The sequence below is a fragment of the Puma concolor genome, chromosome B2 (genome assembly GCF_028749965.1).
Source record: "Puma concolor isolate L17-30 chromosome B2, mPumCon1.1.hap2, whole genome shotgun sequence".
Classification (NCBI taxonomy): domain Eukaryota; kingdom Metazoa; phylum Chordata; class Mammalia; order Carnivora; family Felidae; genus Puma; species Puma concolor.
The window spans coordinates 125116880-125135288 of NC_141671.1; the positions used below are offsets into that span (position 1 = coordinate 125116880).

General features: G+C 42.9%; 1 protein-coding gene and 1 long non-coding RNA gene across 10 annotated transcripts in view; one reads left to right on the plus strand and one right to left on the minus strand.

Moving 5' to 3' along the window:
• Positions 1-18409, minus strand: part of MAP7 (microtubule associated protein 7) — a 179135-nt gene that overhangs the window by 138302 nt on the left and 22424 nt on the right. For 3 of the 9 annotated variants that reach the window (XM_086707957.1, XM_086707953.1, XM_086707949.1), the window contains exon 1: positions 16548-16848. The exons of 2 other annotated variants lie outside the window; for them this stretch is intronic. In XM_086707957.1, the coding sequence (XP_086564083.1) occupies positions 16548-16680 (133 nt within the window). In that variant the 5' untranslated portion in view covers positions 16681-16848. Of the gene's footprint in view, positions 1-16547; positions 16851-18409 lie in introns of those variants that run through there. 4 more of the 9 variants (XM_086707948.1, XM_086707951.1, XM_086707958.1 and 1 more) reach the window with 4 other exon arrangements.
• LOC147581233 (uncharacterized) lies at positions 16987-18019 on the plus strand. Its single transcript, XR_015251564.1, has 2 exons — positions 16987-17125; positions 17367-18019. It is a non-coding gene; the product is annotated as an uncharacterized LOC147581233 (long non-coding RNA).

The window sequence follows — 18409 nt, forward strand, 5'->3', positions numbered from 1 at the left end:
CTCTCTCTCTGCCCCTCCCCGGCTCATGCTCTGTCTCTCAGAAATAAATAAACGTTAAAAATTAAGAAAAAAAAAAAAAAAAGAATAGGAATGCCAGAGTAGCAAAGTGTTGTGCATTTCTAGCTGGTTCTCAGAGGGATCTGAATGGCAAAAAGCAAATTTATGACTTTAACAGATTCTTAAAAAGCAGGTGTTCCAAAATCTGCTGTGATTTATTAGCAATCACATACTCCAATCATAAGCATTTTCCGAAGTTTCTGTTTTAAGAATATAAGCTTGTCTTTTATAAACAGAAAGAGAAACATTTTCTGGCTCTGTCTGGTAACATAAGCTTAAGAACATTTGGGGGGAAAAACCTTAGGTAGTGTGACCACTGACAGATTTTACAGCGGAACATCTACTTTCCTAACCACTGAGAAGATGCACAGAAAAAAGATGTTTAAAAGAAAATACATCCAAATGTCAACAGTGATCTTTCTCAGAATGATCATTGGGATTTTTAGTCTCTTTTTTCAAACTTTTTTAAATGTAATCTCTACATCAACATGGGGCTCAGACTCATGACCCCAAGTTCAAGAGTCTCATGCTTTTCCAACTGAGCCACCCAGATGCCCTGATTTTTAGTATCTTTTTAATATATATTTTGTATTTTACAAACTTGTTAAAAATCATTACATGCTGGGGATCAGAAGGGCTCTCTTTCATTCTTCTTCTTCTTCTGTCCTGTCACAGCAAGTGACAGGTGACCCGGAGCCTGACAGAGGGGTCTGAATGCTGGTCTGCCACTTACTGGCAGTGTTATTTTCAGCTAGTCACTTCACCTTGGAACTTCAGTATTTTACTGTCAAAGTGGAATTGAGAATTAAACGTGAACACACTGAAAAGCGCCCCGCAGGGCCTCTCACATGGTAAGGGCTCTGTTCGTTTCAAGTACTAACCCAATACTACAAAGCTGGAAATGGAAAAATTTTCACATCTTCCTTTCTGTTCCCTTCTCTTTAAGCTTATATAGCATTGATTTGATTCCAGTTATTTATCCAAATTCTCTGTCCAGATGTCCTTTATTATGTACATGTCAAACAAGTTATAGAACAATCAAACCATAGTTAAGTCATAGCATGACTTAACTTTCATTGTACTTCTGCTTCTAGAGCTCAGAAAATAAACAGATCCCTCACGGCTTGCTCACATGCAGCTCTCAGGTAAGGATCTGGAGGAAACAATTAAGTTCCTGTCACGAGTTTTCTCTCCTTTATTCACTGGGTCATCAGAAGGAAGGGAGGATCATAGTCTGTGCATGAGGTTGCAGAAGAAAGAAAGACTCCTCCCATGAATTCAGAGGCAGCCATGGCTTCATGGACCAGAGTCTGGCATTTGCTTAAGAAGTATCTGCCTTCTATATCTACAGCGAGAACCAGAAAAGACTGAGATGCTTTTCTGTGCATTTTTTTTTTTTAACCAACAGCCAAGTTAGGTTTATAGACTTCTGTTATGTAGCAGGGGTCCACGTTTGACGGTGAGAGAAATTCAGATACATTGTGGCCTGTCAGAGAATCTACCAGAAGCCATTCTTTACAAATCTAAATCATCCATCTGCAACAGATCAGCTCGCAGCGTTGGCACATGTGGTGGTAAATGAAGACCTTCCTCAGCGATGCTTTGCACGCAAACACACAAACACTACAGAACTTCCTGAAGTGGTGTTCTTTGCACAGCACACTCATAAGCTGTACACAGTTGGACTGTGCTCAAGTAAATCTACTAAATTCTTTTCTTTCTTTTTTTTTACAGTCTATTTATTTGAGAGAGAGAGAGCGCGCGCGCGAGCACAAGTTGGGGAGGGGCAGAAAGAAGGAAAAACGGAATCGCAAGCAGTTTCTGCACTTTAAGCTCAGAGTCCAGTGCGAGGCTCAAACCCACAAACTGCAAGAGCATGACCTGAGCTGGGATCAAGAGTCCAATGCCCAACCAACTGCACCACCCAGGTGCCCCTACTAAATTCCTTTCTTGGTAATTTATAACTGTATATTAAATGCCCTTACAAGTCCTATAGTATAGAAATAGATTTCCTAAACTGACCTGAACTAGAATTGGAATCACTCTTTTGTTGGTACATCCATTAACATCTTGCAGAAGCAATGACCTGTAGAACACCAGTTTGGGAAACATAACATACAGAGCTCAAGTGGTACAGCACTGCGTGGCAGAGCACCAGTAAAAAAGTGCTTTGTGGATGGAGGGGGCACCAGTGCAGATGGCCTTGCAAATGAGGACATCTGACCTCCCGGGGTACATGCCCCAAATTTTGGGAGAGGCATTTTGTGGGGACTAGGGATTCTGAATCGATGAGCTACAGCAATTACCAAGGTGATCTTGACCAATGAATCATTATGTTTATGCTGTGTCTGACTCTCCTCCCAGGAAATCAGTTTGAACCCTTGTAACGGACACCGATTCAGAGCACAGAATATGGATTATTTGGCCCCAGCAAAGTCACTTTCTTTTCCCCCAGCAAAGTCACTTTATTTTTCCAGGAAAATAAAGCAACCATACAATGTATTGTGACATGTGGCTGAGCTGAGAGCATAATCGAAGTCTCCAGACTAGCTGTCTACAATTCTAAGCTTCCTCCTGTTACTAAAATAGCCTCCACAATAAAAGAAAACCCACAGTCACGTATAGCTAACTCCCTACCTTTTAATTATTCATGGTAATGCCTTGCATTTGTAGAGTTTATACTTTAGAAATGCTAATCAGGTCCAAGGATTACATGAATAATGGAAAGCCACAAATAATTACCAAATGTGATTTTAAGCAATGTTTTCAACACATGCTCTCCCCAGAAATCTTCCCCAAATATTACCTCCCCCCTCCCTTCCACTTACATTCTTCATCCTAAAAGAAACCTTAGTACAGTTAGTTTTATCAGGAGGACGAACCTAACTTTTGTACTTTGCTTTTTCTCTGGGTACCCTAGTCATAATGACGCCGAATGACCAAAAAGTAGTAGTAATAAGAGGAAAACAAGAGGTTCAGGCCCAGACACTAGATGCGCTATTTGAAAAGGGGAATCTGAAACCCGGCTCTGGCCCCCAGCCACTATGTCAGTGGAGAAGATAACTGCCTTCCCCTCAGTTGTGCATGGTGGTGCTCCCATCTGTTTCTTCCCCCAGTGAGTCAGTATACCTGCCAAAAACAATGAGCTTTAAACCAGATTACTGATGCAGCAGTTTCCCTGCCTTCCTCTAGGGGAGAAAAACCCACCCAAACAATGCTGGTGTTCCCATTATTAAAAAAACAAAACAAAACACTACATTAGCTAATGTCCAATTTTGCCAATTAAAACCAAATGCCATTTCATAGCCATCCAACTGGCAAAAATCAAAGTGTCTTACTAAATCCAGGCTAAGCGAGATACGGAGTAATGGGGACCTTCACATAGTACACATGGGGTTATGTTGACAAGATGATTCTGGAAAAGCAATCTGGCACGTGAAAACGCTCATACCACATCTAGGAATATACCAGAGAAACCTGCGTATATGTCCAAGGAGAAGTGTACCGATGGTTAGTGCTGCACAATCAGCAGTCGCAACAGGACAAGACAAAAAAATGAATCCACTTCTCTGTCCATCATATGGAAAGCAGGAAGTAAACTGGTAAAAGCACAATGAAGAATTAAACTGTGGGAAAGTCATGTCATAAAATTCTAGGCAGCAGTTAAAGCAAACTATATAGGACTGGTGTTTCTTTAAAAAAAATTTTTTTAACATTTATTAATTTTTAAGAGACATGGAAAGACAGAGCATGAGTGGGGGAGGGGCAGAGAGAGAGGGAGACACAGAATCCGAAGCAGGCTCCAAGCTCTGAGCTGTCAGCACAGAGCCTGATGCGGGGCTCGAACCCATGAACCATGAGATCATGATCTGAGCTGAAGTCAGATGCTTAACCAACCAAGCCACCCAGGCGCCTTGGACTGGTATTTCAAAACTTGAGGGGATAAGTACAAACTCACAGACATATTAATATGATATAATTTATATGAATTTAAACATGTAAATTATTTAACGATCTATCCATGTAGTGAAAGTGAGGGAACAGACAGGAAGAGTACATGTTATCTCCTGGGAAGGGGAAAAGGGGGTGAGGAAGGGAAGGAAGGAGAAAAGACCATGGAAGATACATAGGAAACTGTGATATTAGCCATAATATTTTATTTATATTCCCCATAAATATTGTATATTTTGCTATAACATTTTTTATCTGGGTCTCAGGCATATGGTTATTACGTTAGCTGTTCGCTAAAAAAATTTTTTTTAAGTAACAACTTTCAAAATATTATAAATTATAGCCTTCTTTTAAAGGCCAAAATGAATGATAAAATAGTGGACTGAGAAAATTATACAACCTTACAACAGTGTGCAAGGTGAAAAGGAGCTGGGTTATCCAGCCATGACGTAGTATCTCCCTGAATATTACCTTAAGAACACAACAATACATTTCAAACACGCTTTATAGTGTCTTTATTTTTGTGTGGCTGATACAAAAGCACATGGCTCACAATGCTGTTATGAAAGTAACTGTCAAGGAAAAGGAGTTCATGAAAAATATTTGCTATACTTATACGATCACTAGACATCTTAGAAAAAAAATAATCTTTAATTATTTAATCCTCATATAACTTACTTTCAACTGTTTTTAAGTCTCCTAAAATTTAGAAGTAGTGGCAGCAATGCTGGGTTTTTAGAAACACTACAATGAAGCCATCAAACTACAAAAACTTTCCAAATAACATTTGGTACTGCTTACACACTAGCTTATTAGTGCCAGGCACAGTTATAAGCACACTTATGTTATCATCCCACCTAATCCTTAACAACCCTATGAGACAGGTGTTGCTATTATCCCTGGTTAATAGACGAAGCAAGTGGGTACAGAAATATTAAGCACCTTGCCTGAAGCATACAGTTGGAGCCCGCTGTGCCACCTCCCGGAGTCCAAGTTATTAATCCCTCCACATATTGCCTCCAGGAGACCACAACACCACGCACATGGGAACACCCTCAATTCAACATTTACTTTCATATACAATCCTCAATTAAAAACAAATTGTTTTTAACATTTATTCATTTTTGAGAGAGAGAGAGGGAGAGAGTGTGCGAGCATGAGTGGGGGAGGGGCAGAGACAGAGGGAAACAGAATCCGAAGCAGGCTCCAGGCTCTGAGCTGTCAGCAGAGTCTGACATGGGGCTCGAACCCACGAACTGCGAGATCGTGACCTGAGCTGCAGTCGGACGCTTGACCTACCGAGCCGCCCAGGGGCCCCGACAATCCCCAAGTTTAAACTTCGGAGATACTTCTATGACATTCAAATCTGACTTGGCTCACTTTACCGGCCCGAAAATTTGGTTTCCACCAGGGACGACACTATCAAAGACTCTTCACGTCATTAGAAGTCCTGAAGCGTCACTGGGATTCTGAGATCTTCATCAGCATCGGGAAAAGGAAACTTGTTTTTCTCAGGCTGTTAATTTAGAGATCAAGTATCCTGCATTTTGGTTCTAGCACATCCTGCTGCCCAAACTGTCCTAAGCAATGTACGAACCAGGGTGCTTGAGAAGGCTCCATTCAGGGATGTTTGCTCTCCTTCAGTCAATGGCTTACAAGAGTGGACTCTAAATCTAAGGGCCACAGGGGAGGAAACGGATGATGCTAAGTGCTACAGGCTCACCCAGGATGGTTTTATTTTTTTTCCTTTAACTTTCACGCTAAAATGCTGCGGTTAAGTTTTAAGATAAAATAGGCTAGAGGACAACATAAATAGCTACATATTTACCAAAACAGTTTCTGTTACCTTGAGTCAATAAAGAGTCATTAATCTTGGGGGGAAAAAAAATCAAATCTAGGACACTGGTAACAACAAAGTAGGCCTCCACTTTAATGATTGTTACAGTACTCTCAGAAGAAAGGAATTCAAGAAACACTGAAAGTCCTGAATTAAAGTTTTGCTTTTTAACATGTCACCTCAAGAATGTACAGCCTCGGGGCGCCTGGATGGCGCAGTCGGTTAAGCGTCCAACTTCAGCCAGGTCACGATCTCGTGGTCCGGGAGTTCGAGCCCCGCGTCAGGCTCTGGGCTGATGGCTCAGAGCCTGGAGCCTGTTTCCAATTCTGTGTCTCCCTCTCTCTCTGCCCCTCCCCCGTTCATGCTCTGTCTCTCTCTGTCCCAAAAATAAATAAACATTGAAAAAAAAATTAAAAAAAAAAAACAACAAAAACGAATGTACAGCCTCATTCTTTAACCTTGTTCTCCTGAAGTAATATGGAGCAGTAATTATATTAACCCCCTCATGAAGCATCAACAGTAGTAATGATCCACAAGAAATTCTCAGATGGGGTCTAGAGCATTCGATTTGCTTTTCTCTTATCAATAACGTTTCCCCAAAAATCATGTCACTGGCCACATAAGCATAATCATCTGACACTCGGGATTTAGTTAAATCTAGAGTCGGTGGCCAACAGTCCCTTTGAAATGTTACCCTTCTCCAAAATCACATCAAAGGAAAACAGAAATCCCTCATTCTTCTCTCGTGTCGTTGAGTTTTAATTAGAATAATGCAGGCTTATGTGTCTTTCTACTTATTTTCTTCCTCTACTCCAGTGAGTAAATTATGCGTAGAAGCTAATTTAATACATCCTCATGTTCACAAGACAGTGACAGAAAATGTTAGACGTGAAGAGTGAGGTTGAATGGATGAGACACAGGGTGAACACCAGCTAGGATGGGATTTGACCACAACAACGGGCCATCAGCAGACAGGCTTATGTGGTGAGAGAGCAAGAAGACAGTGGAGCAGACCCGAGCACACTTGCACAGTAACACTCGGCAGCCCTGAAGGCAAAAGAAGAGGCTGCGTGGGGAGCGTGGGGATACTCGGGGCCTGCAAAGAAGGACCAGGCGTCATTCCAAGTGCATTGCTGAGACGGTCACCCATGAGTTCCGGGCTTGAAAAGCACACAAGTGAGCTGGAAGGGTACTGACAGCGGTGAGAACACAGGGTTCGGGAGCCGAGGGGTCACGCAGAGGATGAAGAGTTCGGAAGGCGTGAGGCCACGGTGCCGGCAGGAGAAGGAACTCACACAACTGGGGAGACCGCGCGTGTTGTCTAGCATGGGGCAGACACCCCCCAAAAATCAGTGTTTGCTGAATCTGGAAGTTTGTGGGTGCCTAGGGGAATTTCTGGGTTCGTGGTATTGTAGATAGAGAGCTAATAAGTCCCAACACAGACCCACACTACCTAAGCGGAGCCAAGTGAAGGTCACATAGCAGCAGAGAAAGTGTCAATGTCACTGCAACTTGTGACAATGGAGACGATCTTGAAGTCATTTAGACTGTGAGAAAATGTCAAGTTGACTGATGATTGGAAGTGTTGACCCAAGTGGCCAGTTTGGAGTTCCATTCATAATTCATGCTAATGTTTATGCAACAGTATTCTAAACTACTGGATGCATAAGGAGAGGCGAGACGATAATAAACACCACCGTGTAAGAATTAGGAAAAGGATTTACTACTGTAGTGTCACAGAACAATCAGGGGTAACAGACTCTTAAAAAGAAAACGTGATTCCCAGCGCAAGCCCAGGGTGAAAACCCAGAGTGCTGAGGTTTTGAATCCTAACACTGCAGATGCTACTTTGTATCTTTATATATTGCTGACTGAAAGGTCTGTGCCAGGAACCATCCACCTACAAAGAATCTGTTTTTCTGGGCCTCAGGGGGGAAAAATTGGCTGATGCAGAGGTGGCATTATAAAGGAGAGACATAAAAGGAAAATTCTCAGTGTGGCTTAATGAGGTACACTGGAATGGATTGGGGGGCCAGAGGGAACGTGACCAGGAACACACTGGACTGCCCTACGCTTGCAGAAGCTCTTTCCCGAAGCCACAGAGAAGCAGGTAGCAGTGGGAGACACTATGTTTCATGGAGATCTGGGAGAGTTGAAGTCAATTAGGATTTGTTTCTTACCTGTAATTTCCCCCTGACTTGTACTTTATACTTTATGGCCATGATAGTGAATTTCAGTTGTTCAAAGGAAGGTAAATACTTGTAATACTCCAGACATGGCTGTAATGAGCATATACCACAACCTCAAAATGAACATTTAATAATGAGCTCCAGGGATGCCTGGAGTGGCTCAGTCTGTTGAGTCAGTTGAATCCAGAGTCCAGCTCTTGATTTCAGCTCAGTTCATGATCTCACCATTCTGAGATCGAGCTCTCCGCCAGGCTCTGCACTGAGTGTGGGGCCTGCTTGAGATTCTCTCTCCCTCTCCCCAGCCTGTGCTCTCAAAAAAAAAAAAAAAAAAAAAAAAAAAGTTAAAAAAAAAAATGAGCTTCAAGGAGAGATGATGGTAGAAGGTGCTTCTGGAATGATCTGGCACTGGAATTCGGTCCAAGTCAGTCACGGCAGAATCTGCAAACTCTCTCAGCCATAAGGTCCTAGCAGAAAATTAACCACAGGTCCTCTCTGCACAAAGGCTAGTGGACAAAGGTCTTTAATACAAAAGTCACAGTCCTCTCACCAGGCAGGATGATGATCTATCTGGTATCTCAAGGCCTTTGCTGGATTCAGAATAAAGTCCTGGATCTCGGAATGTTCCAGGGCTTGGCCAGATAGCCTCCCCTGCTGTGCTCCCTTCATTTTCTCTGGCTCTCAGTGTCAGGGCATCGTCTCTAATCAGTCACTGTGTAATAAACATTTAGGGAGCCTCAACCACATACTGGGCACCCTATTACGTGCCAGGGACACAGTATGAATGAAACAGTCACACTCACTGCCCTCTCAGAGTTTAGTCTTGTTGGAGAGACGTTTAACAACTACTCAACCACCAAAACCGACAATCTGGTTGGAGCAACAAAGGACAAGTACATGATCCTAGGACAGCCCAGAACATGGGACCCAGCCTGATCTGGGGACACTCTTAAGGAAATGACACTGAAACCAAAGAACAAGTAGGAGGTGACCAGGTATAGCAAAGCAGAAGGAGGAGAACCAAAGTACACAGCAGGTAGAGGGAAGAGCTCTACCTCAGGATATAAAGATCCGCTGGCACCTACGTTTAATAATAGCAAGAGCAGCATGTAACATCCAACATGGTGCTTGCACCAAATGCTCGCAGCTTTTCCTGCTGACTGACTCGTGAAAGAAACAAGACTACCACAGAGAAATAAAAGTATTGAAGCAAGTAATAGAAAACTGACCAAATTTAGAACAAACAGTCATGGTGCTGCAAACAGCACAAGGAAAGACAAACAGCCCGCATAAAGCTGGCAGCCTCACATGTAAGCACCTATCACCCAAGTCCTTGGCAGAAACCTGCCCACAAGCCCAAGACACTTCCATTAAGCGGTTCTCTCTCTCTCTCTCTCTCTCTCTCTCTCTCACACACACACACACACACACACGCGCGCGCGCATAAAAACAAAAAAACTCTAAAAGTAGAAATTTTAAGGAGAAAAACGTTCCCTTTGATTGGTTTCCAAGATGGCAGAGGATCATGGCTATTGTTCCCTGATTAAGGCCAGAAGCGTTCCATTAATCCCAAGGAATAAAGGTGCACTGCCTTAATCATATTTGAAATAACAAGTGAGGTGATCTGACATAATGGTAATTTATTTCCTTCACTTCACACGACACAATTACAGGGCATGGCAATGAGTAATCTGCCTGACATCCAGTACATCTGATCCACACGAATAAACATGGGACAAGGATCCAGTCACACATACCTATTGTGGGGAAGAGACTAAAAAGGCCTCAAAAAAGTGGCGGCTGTCTTGGAAATTTTCACTCACAAGCTAGTTAAGGTACGAGGCAGGAGATTAGACGACGGACAATTTCTCTAACAGGCATGTAGTGGGACAAAGAGTATGTTGGTAGAAGTTAGCAGAAAATTCGTCATTTGTAGTCAAATATCCCACTTTTTATAAACATCATTTAATGAGCTCCACGTATTTTCTAGAGAGTGTGCTAAATGCTTATAATATCTCTAATCCTCACCTCCACCTATGAGCATGGCATTATTAATTTCATTTTACAGCTCAGAACCTGAAGCTTGGGAAGGTTAAAGAACCGTAACTCGCCTATGTCCACATGCAGTGCTTTTTCTAGCACATCACACCGTCTCCCGTCCCACAGTTATTCTGAATTTCAAAATAACCTCAGCAAACTTGGATGTAGCCACTAATAGTCAATCTGGTTAAACTTTTCCCACCGCAGAAACTGATAGCCCTGACAGCCACAGGGTCTGAATGTCTATAGTTCTCTCCAGGGGCTCAGAGGCAACAACTACAATCTCGACTCTGCATTTGTACTTAGATTTTGTGTTACGTTGTTTGGGAAGGTTTCAACAGGGGCTCACACAGAGATTCCAACTCTCCACCCCAACTCCAAGTCATTTCTCAACAAGAGCACTTGATACTTGGCCCTGAAAGTGACACTATGAGGACAACACCAGCCTCCATAATGTTGTTCCCAAGGATGTAAGTTTTAGGACCACGGGTTCCACTAAATCCACAGACTATCTTGCTACTACTTTATTAGGCCCGAGACTCTAAGGATGCTTCTAGCCCCAAGAGCCATGTATATTCAAGATCAAACTGTGAATATAATTTTCTTCGGTCTATATGCCTAAGCTCCATTCTCACTTCAAACTCCACACTGGACCCAGAATGGTAAGTTCTCTGAAATCTGGACAGACTGTATTAAAATTCTCTAACAAATTATCACTGGGTCTAAAGCCTAAGAAAACAGAACTTGCATTTTATAGTCAGCAAAAATATGCATCGGTGTTCTGGCAAACACTTCAAACACAATGTCTTACGTCCATCTGTGTTATACTTCAGGCCTCTGTATCTAGATCTGAGGTATAATGGGGTATGACTTGCCTTTTGAGGTTGGCAAATCTAGAACATAAATTTAATACACAGAGGGTCCAACATAAATGGGCTCTTTCTAAATGCTCACATCTGAGAATTAAGATGAAACCCTCTCAATAAAATTTCCTTTGTTGCTGTGAAGTATTAGTTTCTGCTCAAAACATGGCCAAGGTGCCTGCAAATGACCTGGTAACTTTTTAGTAACAACGGATTAAATTTAAAGCTGCTCCCTTGAGATATGCCAATTTTAGTGGAAAAGGATACTCAATTCAACCTTCTAATAAATAACGGGGAAGATTTATCAGCTGGGAGATTTTCACCAAATACGTGTGTGCTTGGTTCCTATTGGTTAGAGCAGCCAGCTATTTTAGCTCCACTGATTATAGCTCTTGAAACAGGCACATAATTTTTTTTTAAGTTTGTTTATTTGAGAGAAGGAAGGAGAGAGAGCTCATGCCTGTGTGACTGGGGGAAGGGGGAGAGAGGGAGGGAGAGGGAGGGAGAGACAGGGAGAGGGAGAGGGAGAGGGAGGGAGAGGGAGAGGGAGAGGGAGGGAGAGGGAGAGGGAGGGAGAGGGAGGGAGAGGGAGAGGGAGAGGGAGGGGGAGAGGGAGAGGGAGGGGGAGGGGGAGAGGGAGAGGGAGGGGGAGGGGGAGAGGGAGAGGGAGGGGGGAGAGGGAGGGGGGAGAGGGAGGGGGGAGAGGGAGAGGGAGGGAGAGGGAGGGAGAGGGAGGGAGGGAGGGAGATGCAGGGAGAGGGAGAGAGAGGGAGGGAGAGGGAGGGAGGGAGAGGGAGGGAGGGAGAGGGAGGGGGAGGGGGAGGGGGAGGGAGAATCCCAAGCAGGCTCCAAGCTCAGAGTGGAGTGCAACACAGGGTTCAAATTCACAAACCATGAGATCGTGACCTGAGCCAAAACCAAGAGTCCAAAGCTCAACCAACTGAGCCACTCAGTCACCCCCAGGCACATAATTTTTACAACTTTTAAGTTTTATACAGCAAGCAAATCCCAATGCATATACTACCTCACCATACAAAGAATATGATTATGTAGAGGTCAAATCATGTTCCCCTTGTACAGTGACATCTATGGTAATTTTCTACTTCTATAACACAGAATGCCTAGAAGACGGTTCTACTCAATCAACACGTATTCAAGGAGAATCCAATGAGTGCAAGCCATACAGCAGATGCTATGGTCCTTGTTCCTGACATCTACTGTTATTTTTATACAAATCTTCTGAATAAGACATTGTATTTCAGGTCTCTTTAGCAAATAAAATTTATGCCAGTCAATTTGACTTTAAGATTTCCTCCTTATAATAGGGATCTTTGATGTTACTGCTCCTCCTAACTATACATTTGCCTCACTAGTTGTCAAATTCTACTGGTAATGTCTTTGCCTAGTGCTGAAATGGCATGAATAAAGACACTGGGTACAGACAACAGTCCGAGTCTTACAGAGCCCAAGAGGAAAAGAAACAAGAACATGTGGGAGAATGAATTCTAGAATGGCATTTTTACTTGACATAACGCTCCTTTTTGGGGGGGAGGAAAAAAAAGACTCATGACTTACAAAGAGGACATTACAACTGTTAGATCATCACCAATCCAATAGGAATATAAATGGTAAATAGGAGATCGTATTTCATTTGGAAACCTTAACTGGCAGAAATTCTACCTTCATAGTGGATAAGCCAGAAGAAAAGAAGTTAACTGCAGGCTCCATAAATACACATTTTAACAAAAAGGCAGACAAGGAGTAAAGGGAGAAGGAGAGCACATTTGCTCAGAACTACTGCGCCCTGATTTAAAGGAGAAATTCTATAATCTGCAATTTGCTAACAAAAGGGGCAGAAGGCATTAACCTAGATATTAACAAAGTAGTCAATTAATACTACCCTGTAAACATATGCCTTCATTTTTTCCACCAAGGAAAATGATGGAAAACAACAAAACAGAGTAGAATCCCCGATATACTCTTAGGTAGAGGCAACGAGGTAAAGAGTGATAGGATTAACCTATCAGATACATCCAAATATAGTACTTACTGTTTCCCTCAAAGTAGTTACCTTGGAAGGACAATTCTAATACGGTCAACATTTCTTAAAATTCCTGTTAGACTTGCAGAGACTGTGCAAATTATTTTTAAATGTTAAGTTTATCTCCATTCAGTAATGTTCCATGCGGTCTGCAATTTCTTACCCAGAAGAGTAGTCCTGGCACTTGAATAGCTTACAGTTTCAAGAAGGGCACAGCTGTATGTGTAGATACTTTCGATATACTCTCTGCCCTTTCCCTGATTTTAGTTTGTATTCTTGCATTATTGGTCCATAGTGGTCTTCCTCCACTAGACAGGTGAACACCTCTGAGAGTAGAAACCGTGTCAATTACCTTTGCACCATCTCCACAAACGACCCAGCAATGTAATCTGTACAGAGTGTGCATTTAACAAGTGTTGGTTTAGGGAGAAAATGTCTTTTTATTTAATAATGACACCTGCTCAGCAAAATTCACCGTAAGGTAGGTTTGCCTTGAAACTTATCCAAGGGCATTTAGTCACTGCAGTACCTAAGTAGGCTCGCCTCTGCCAGTCCTAACGTCAGCACTGCACTGAGGCTTGGGCTCTGGAGGTGTAAGAGCAAGAACATAAGCCCAATTCGCTCCCAATTACTCTCTAAATGTTATACATCAATATTATCAAGTACATCCCTATCGATTACATGGGAGAAAAATCCCTCCTTCAAGAACTGATCTCATCTACTAGCTAAACAAACTACAGTCTCAGTCCACCAGGGTAATTTTGAAGCCACAGTGGGAGTGCAGACGGTAATCGATACGTTTATTCCTACTGAGTTCATTATGATGGTTACCCAACAGCAGAGTACCCAGAACGATACTACTTGTCATGAACCCAGGGTCATTCTTGACAGAAGCATTTTGCTTACTGAATTTAGATAGCATGCTTCTTTATTCCTAGTAATGACAGAATAAAGATATTAAGCATGAAAACCAAGTTTGAGTACAGTTGGCTGATTAGGCCACAGAGTAGGCAGAAAAGAAAACAAAGTGATTGTTTATCTTAATAGTCACACATGGAAGATAATCTGTTTGTCATCTGGCTATGATGCTCTGGAAATAATTTAGAAAATAAAAGTCCATTGTACGTTGCAAAAGATGGTACAGGCAACTGGTGAGTTAAGAATAATATTCAGAGCAGGCAATAACATTTACGTGGGAAAGGACAGCCGAAATGGTCTATAAAGCCAGGTTATTATGCTTCCTTGCAGGAAAGAGGCTGTCTGCTCCATCAGGCCCTTTTTAAAAACCACATTCATTTCAGGACCTGACCATATCTGGCACCAGGAAGCAATTAAGGATAGACAAATCAGAGAGGACAAAAATTCAGAAGATCAAAGCTCTACAGACTGAAACTGTGTTGTCCAATAAGGTAACCACTAGCCACATGTGGCCCTTTAAACTCAAAATCAATTAAAATTTAAAAAGCAGTTTCTCAGTTATAGCAGCTATATTCCGAGTACTCCCAGTACATGTGGCTAGTGGCTATCATACTGGACAGTTCATACATAGAATACCTCCATCACTGTTCTGATCGACAACGCCAGATTTGAAAGTGGACATTCCTACTGTTCAGAAAGACCTGATGAGAAATTCAGAACCAAGCCAATAGTATTACTCGTTAGGAATCATTAAAGATTTCCAATGTTGTTTGTTTATGTCTGGGCATTCTTATCAACGTAGCACTTTTCTTCTAGTCTTTTTCTTCTTTTTCCCTTTGATATAAGGAAAAGTAGAAAAAGAAAAATGGTAGGGATTCAGAAACTCCTTAAGTCTCTCTTATCCACGAAGTTGCACGAACTGCCAAAAATAAATACATTTTTAGAAGTAACTACTTCCCCTACCCTTCTTCCTTTTAAATAAAATACTAAAGGCAACTGGGGGGAAAAAAAAACCACAGAAGAAAGAGGAATTCAAGAAAACTACTCAGAACAAAATGGATAGCTATCCTAAATTACTGTTCCAAAATGCCTAAGGGAAAAGTACCGCAAATCAAGAACATTTCCAAAAATACACAGTGGGCACAGTTCAACAGTTCCACATTAATTTAGAAAGTTAACACCTCTTAAGAGGCCAAATGATTTTCTACCAACCATTGAAAGTACTGGGTTTTCATCAAGACCACACTCTGGTTCAACTGTCAATTCCTGGGCAAATAAAAGAATCACCTATGTCAGCTTCCATCCGTGGCATCAGTAAATTCCTGAAGTCATTTGGTTCTAAGATAGAAACTATGTCTGATAGTAAGATTAAAATCAACTACATTACTAAGGTTCTGTTGATTTGAAATTCCCTGTATACAGCCTTTTAAAAGTGAAGTAAAAATATACTTTGGGATTTAAAGTTGACAGTTTCAATTATACTTAAGAAAAGCAAACTCTAAGACTCATTCAAGAGCCAGGAAAAAGAAAGCCAGTCGTTTTCAGGCACTGGATTCTACTGAAACACTCATTCTATCAGGGCTTCAGTATTTGCTTGCTACTTTGCCATGCTACTGCTCTGTACCACACAGAGGAAATTTGATATCTCAGTGACAGAACAATTTGAATGCAAGCTAAAATTTAATCAGCACATAGAAACAACAAAACTGATAACCTATCAGCTTAAGAGACAGACAGCTCATATGCATTTGGGGGAAGGGGGTTGCCAGAATTAGGATACTGGGAAAAAAGAAACTTAAAAGGCAAGGCTTAAAGCCCCACTTCAAAAATGTTATGATGTTGCCATCTCTGACAATTACAGCTCTGGGAGGGTAGCTATGAGACAATGCTAAAACGATGCAGTACAGGGGGATTCGAGAAGCCAGGCAAAGCTGCTGCTCCATTTCATCATTATGAAAGAAAGGTACAAGAATCAGACCTCCCCTTTCTGCACCCAGCACATTCCAACCTCCAGACAGATGTTCAGCAGAGTTACCATCAGAAGTTATAAAACGTCATGCTTTCCCCTCCCTGTTCTCTAGCTTTGCCCCCTACAGTGTGCTCAATGTTTGTTTTACCACCTTCTCAAGCTCCTTCAGAATAGAAAAAGAAGTAACATCTTGACTCTCTGCCCCTGGAAAGGACTCACTCCTACGTCACTTCATCTAACTCATCCCTTTTCAAGGAGAAACTCAGATCATTAAACAGAAATCACCAATGCACCTAAACAAGGTAGGGAGATGATCATTTAAACCTGGATTAAGTCCTATTTCCTTCCTGGTAAGGACATGCCATTGGTAACTGTTCAAACGAGCATGTATAAATTAAAGATCTCCAGGCCAAGAAAGTAGCTTGTGTCAAAAAAAAAAAAAAAAAAAAAAAAAAAAAAAAAAAAAGGCAACTGATCTGAAACCTACCAAATCTGCAAAATCTGTTCTGCATTTCATGCATACACAGCTCTACAGAATGTGTAAATACAACCAGCAAACTGTGCTAGGAGGTCACAAGCACTCCACACAGCGTGCACCACAGACACAGTTTGTAAATGTGCTACAGACAGTGTGGGAAATGGGGGCTGGCTCCAGTTCCAACCAAAGGGTAGAGCTAATGCATACCTTTAGGTCTTCTGGAATTTCCATTCTTTTGCTGTTCATCTTCCTCATTAATGGTGAATAAACCAAGGGGAATTGGCCTTGCACTGGTCTTCTTCAGTCTCTCTTGTCGGATAGCTGTAGCTGATCCAGGCATACCGCGGCTACTTGGTTTTTAATTATTATTATATTAAAAATATATGCTTATGTAATTGCAGCTCCCAGGAAGCTGCTAGTTTCCAAGCTGCCGGTTCATTTGAGCACTTGTAATAGATCCCCTATGGGTAAACAGTGTGCAAACAGCTGACAGATACTACCAGCCACTTGGCAACTGAGGCCCTGCAGTTCCCCCTCACCTAGCAGCAACCCCCCACCTCCCCTCCGCGCCCCCTCCCGCTTACTCCCCCCAGGCAAGTGGCTGGCTGGAGCTCGCTAGCTGGCACACACACGCTCACACAAGCACGCAGGCGCACTTTCCTTCCGGAAGAGCCCCGGGAAAGGCACGCAGGGTCAGAAGCCTCCTTCCACTGCCTAACCTGTTCAGTCAGATCCCAGCTTCTTCCTGCTGCGGCACCTTTGCCCAGGCTTCCTGCCACCGCACAGTAAGATATTCGGCACACGGCACAGAGGGAAAACCGGGATATGCTGTCCTGTAAACAGTTGCCCTGACAACCGGGACAGGTCCTAATCCGGGAGGGCTGGGAGCTGCTCCGGTCCACCTGGAAGCGCAGGCAGCTGCGGGATGCTGGTCGGGGGAACTCACCGCAGAGGTCTGGAGCAGGGGGGAGGGGGCCGCCAGCGCTGTGCAGCTCCCTCTTCCTTTCTTCTCCGCCCGCCCGCCAGGCTGCAGCCCTGGAGGACAACTGTCGCCATGCCCGTACAGGCAGCAGGGGACTCCCCAGGATGGGGAAGGGGACGTAAGGCAAGAAGTCCTTCTCTTCTTTGGGGGACCCGGTTTTCAATCATGACAATGTTTGCGAGTCCCTGGATGAAGGCATAGCTGGACGCCAATGGCTCATTCTGCACACAGTATCACATCGCAGCTTTCTGGAGGTCCCTATCACCCCAGGCTGGGCCATGAGGATTGACACTGCCACGCACCTGAGACATTCCAGGGAGGACAGGCAGGGGGAGAACCGTGCCTGTTCTCACCAAGACCACAATTTGGAATACCCCTTCTGCAAGTCAAGTTGAAAGGAGAGAAATGAGAAACTACAATCCACCTACTGGGGGGGAGGGGGGATCCATCTCACGGACACGCAGCCAACTCCCCCCAGTTCCCACTGCTCTGGGCGAGTCACTCCCAGCAGTGCTGAGCAATTCTTAACACTTGACCCACTTTTAGTTCTTTTTTGGACTCTTTTCTCCAAAGCATACAATCATGGGATTATTGTTTTCTTCTGAAATGAGCTTTCTCACTTAAGACTCTCCACTTCTAGGCTGCCTGAAATTTATGCTGTGTGTGAAAAAATTAAATTTATAGTAAGTGACACAGACAGATGCCTACTGCCAAATTGGTAGCTTTTGTTGCTTTTGTTTTTGCCTTTTAATCAAAATCAAGTCTGCTTAAAAAGTCCAAAACAATCCTCCCATCCCAGACCACTCTCCTACATTTTCCGAAAAAAAGGGCTCAAAGTCACAAAACCGCAAGATCATGACCTGGGCCAAAACCAAGAGTTGAATGCTTAACCAAATGAGCCACTGAGGAGCCCCAAGCAACCTCTCTACATACTTTGGATGGAAGGATAACTTCTGACAATTCACTCAACTTCTCTTGGTGCCTTAGCTTTCACTGTAAAATTGGGGTGACATCATTTACCTTACAGGACTGGGGAGAGGATTAAATGAAGCATAGTGGTAGCGGTAAGAAGTGCTTATACATATCA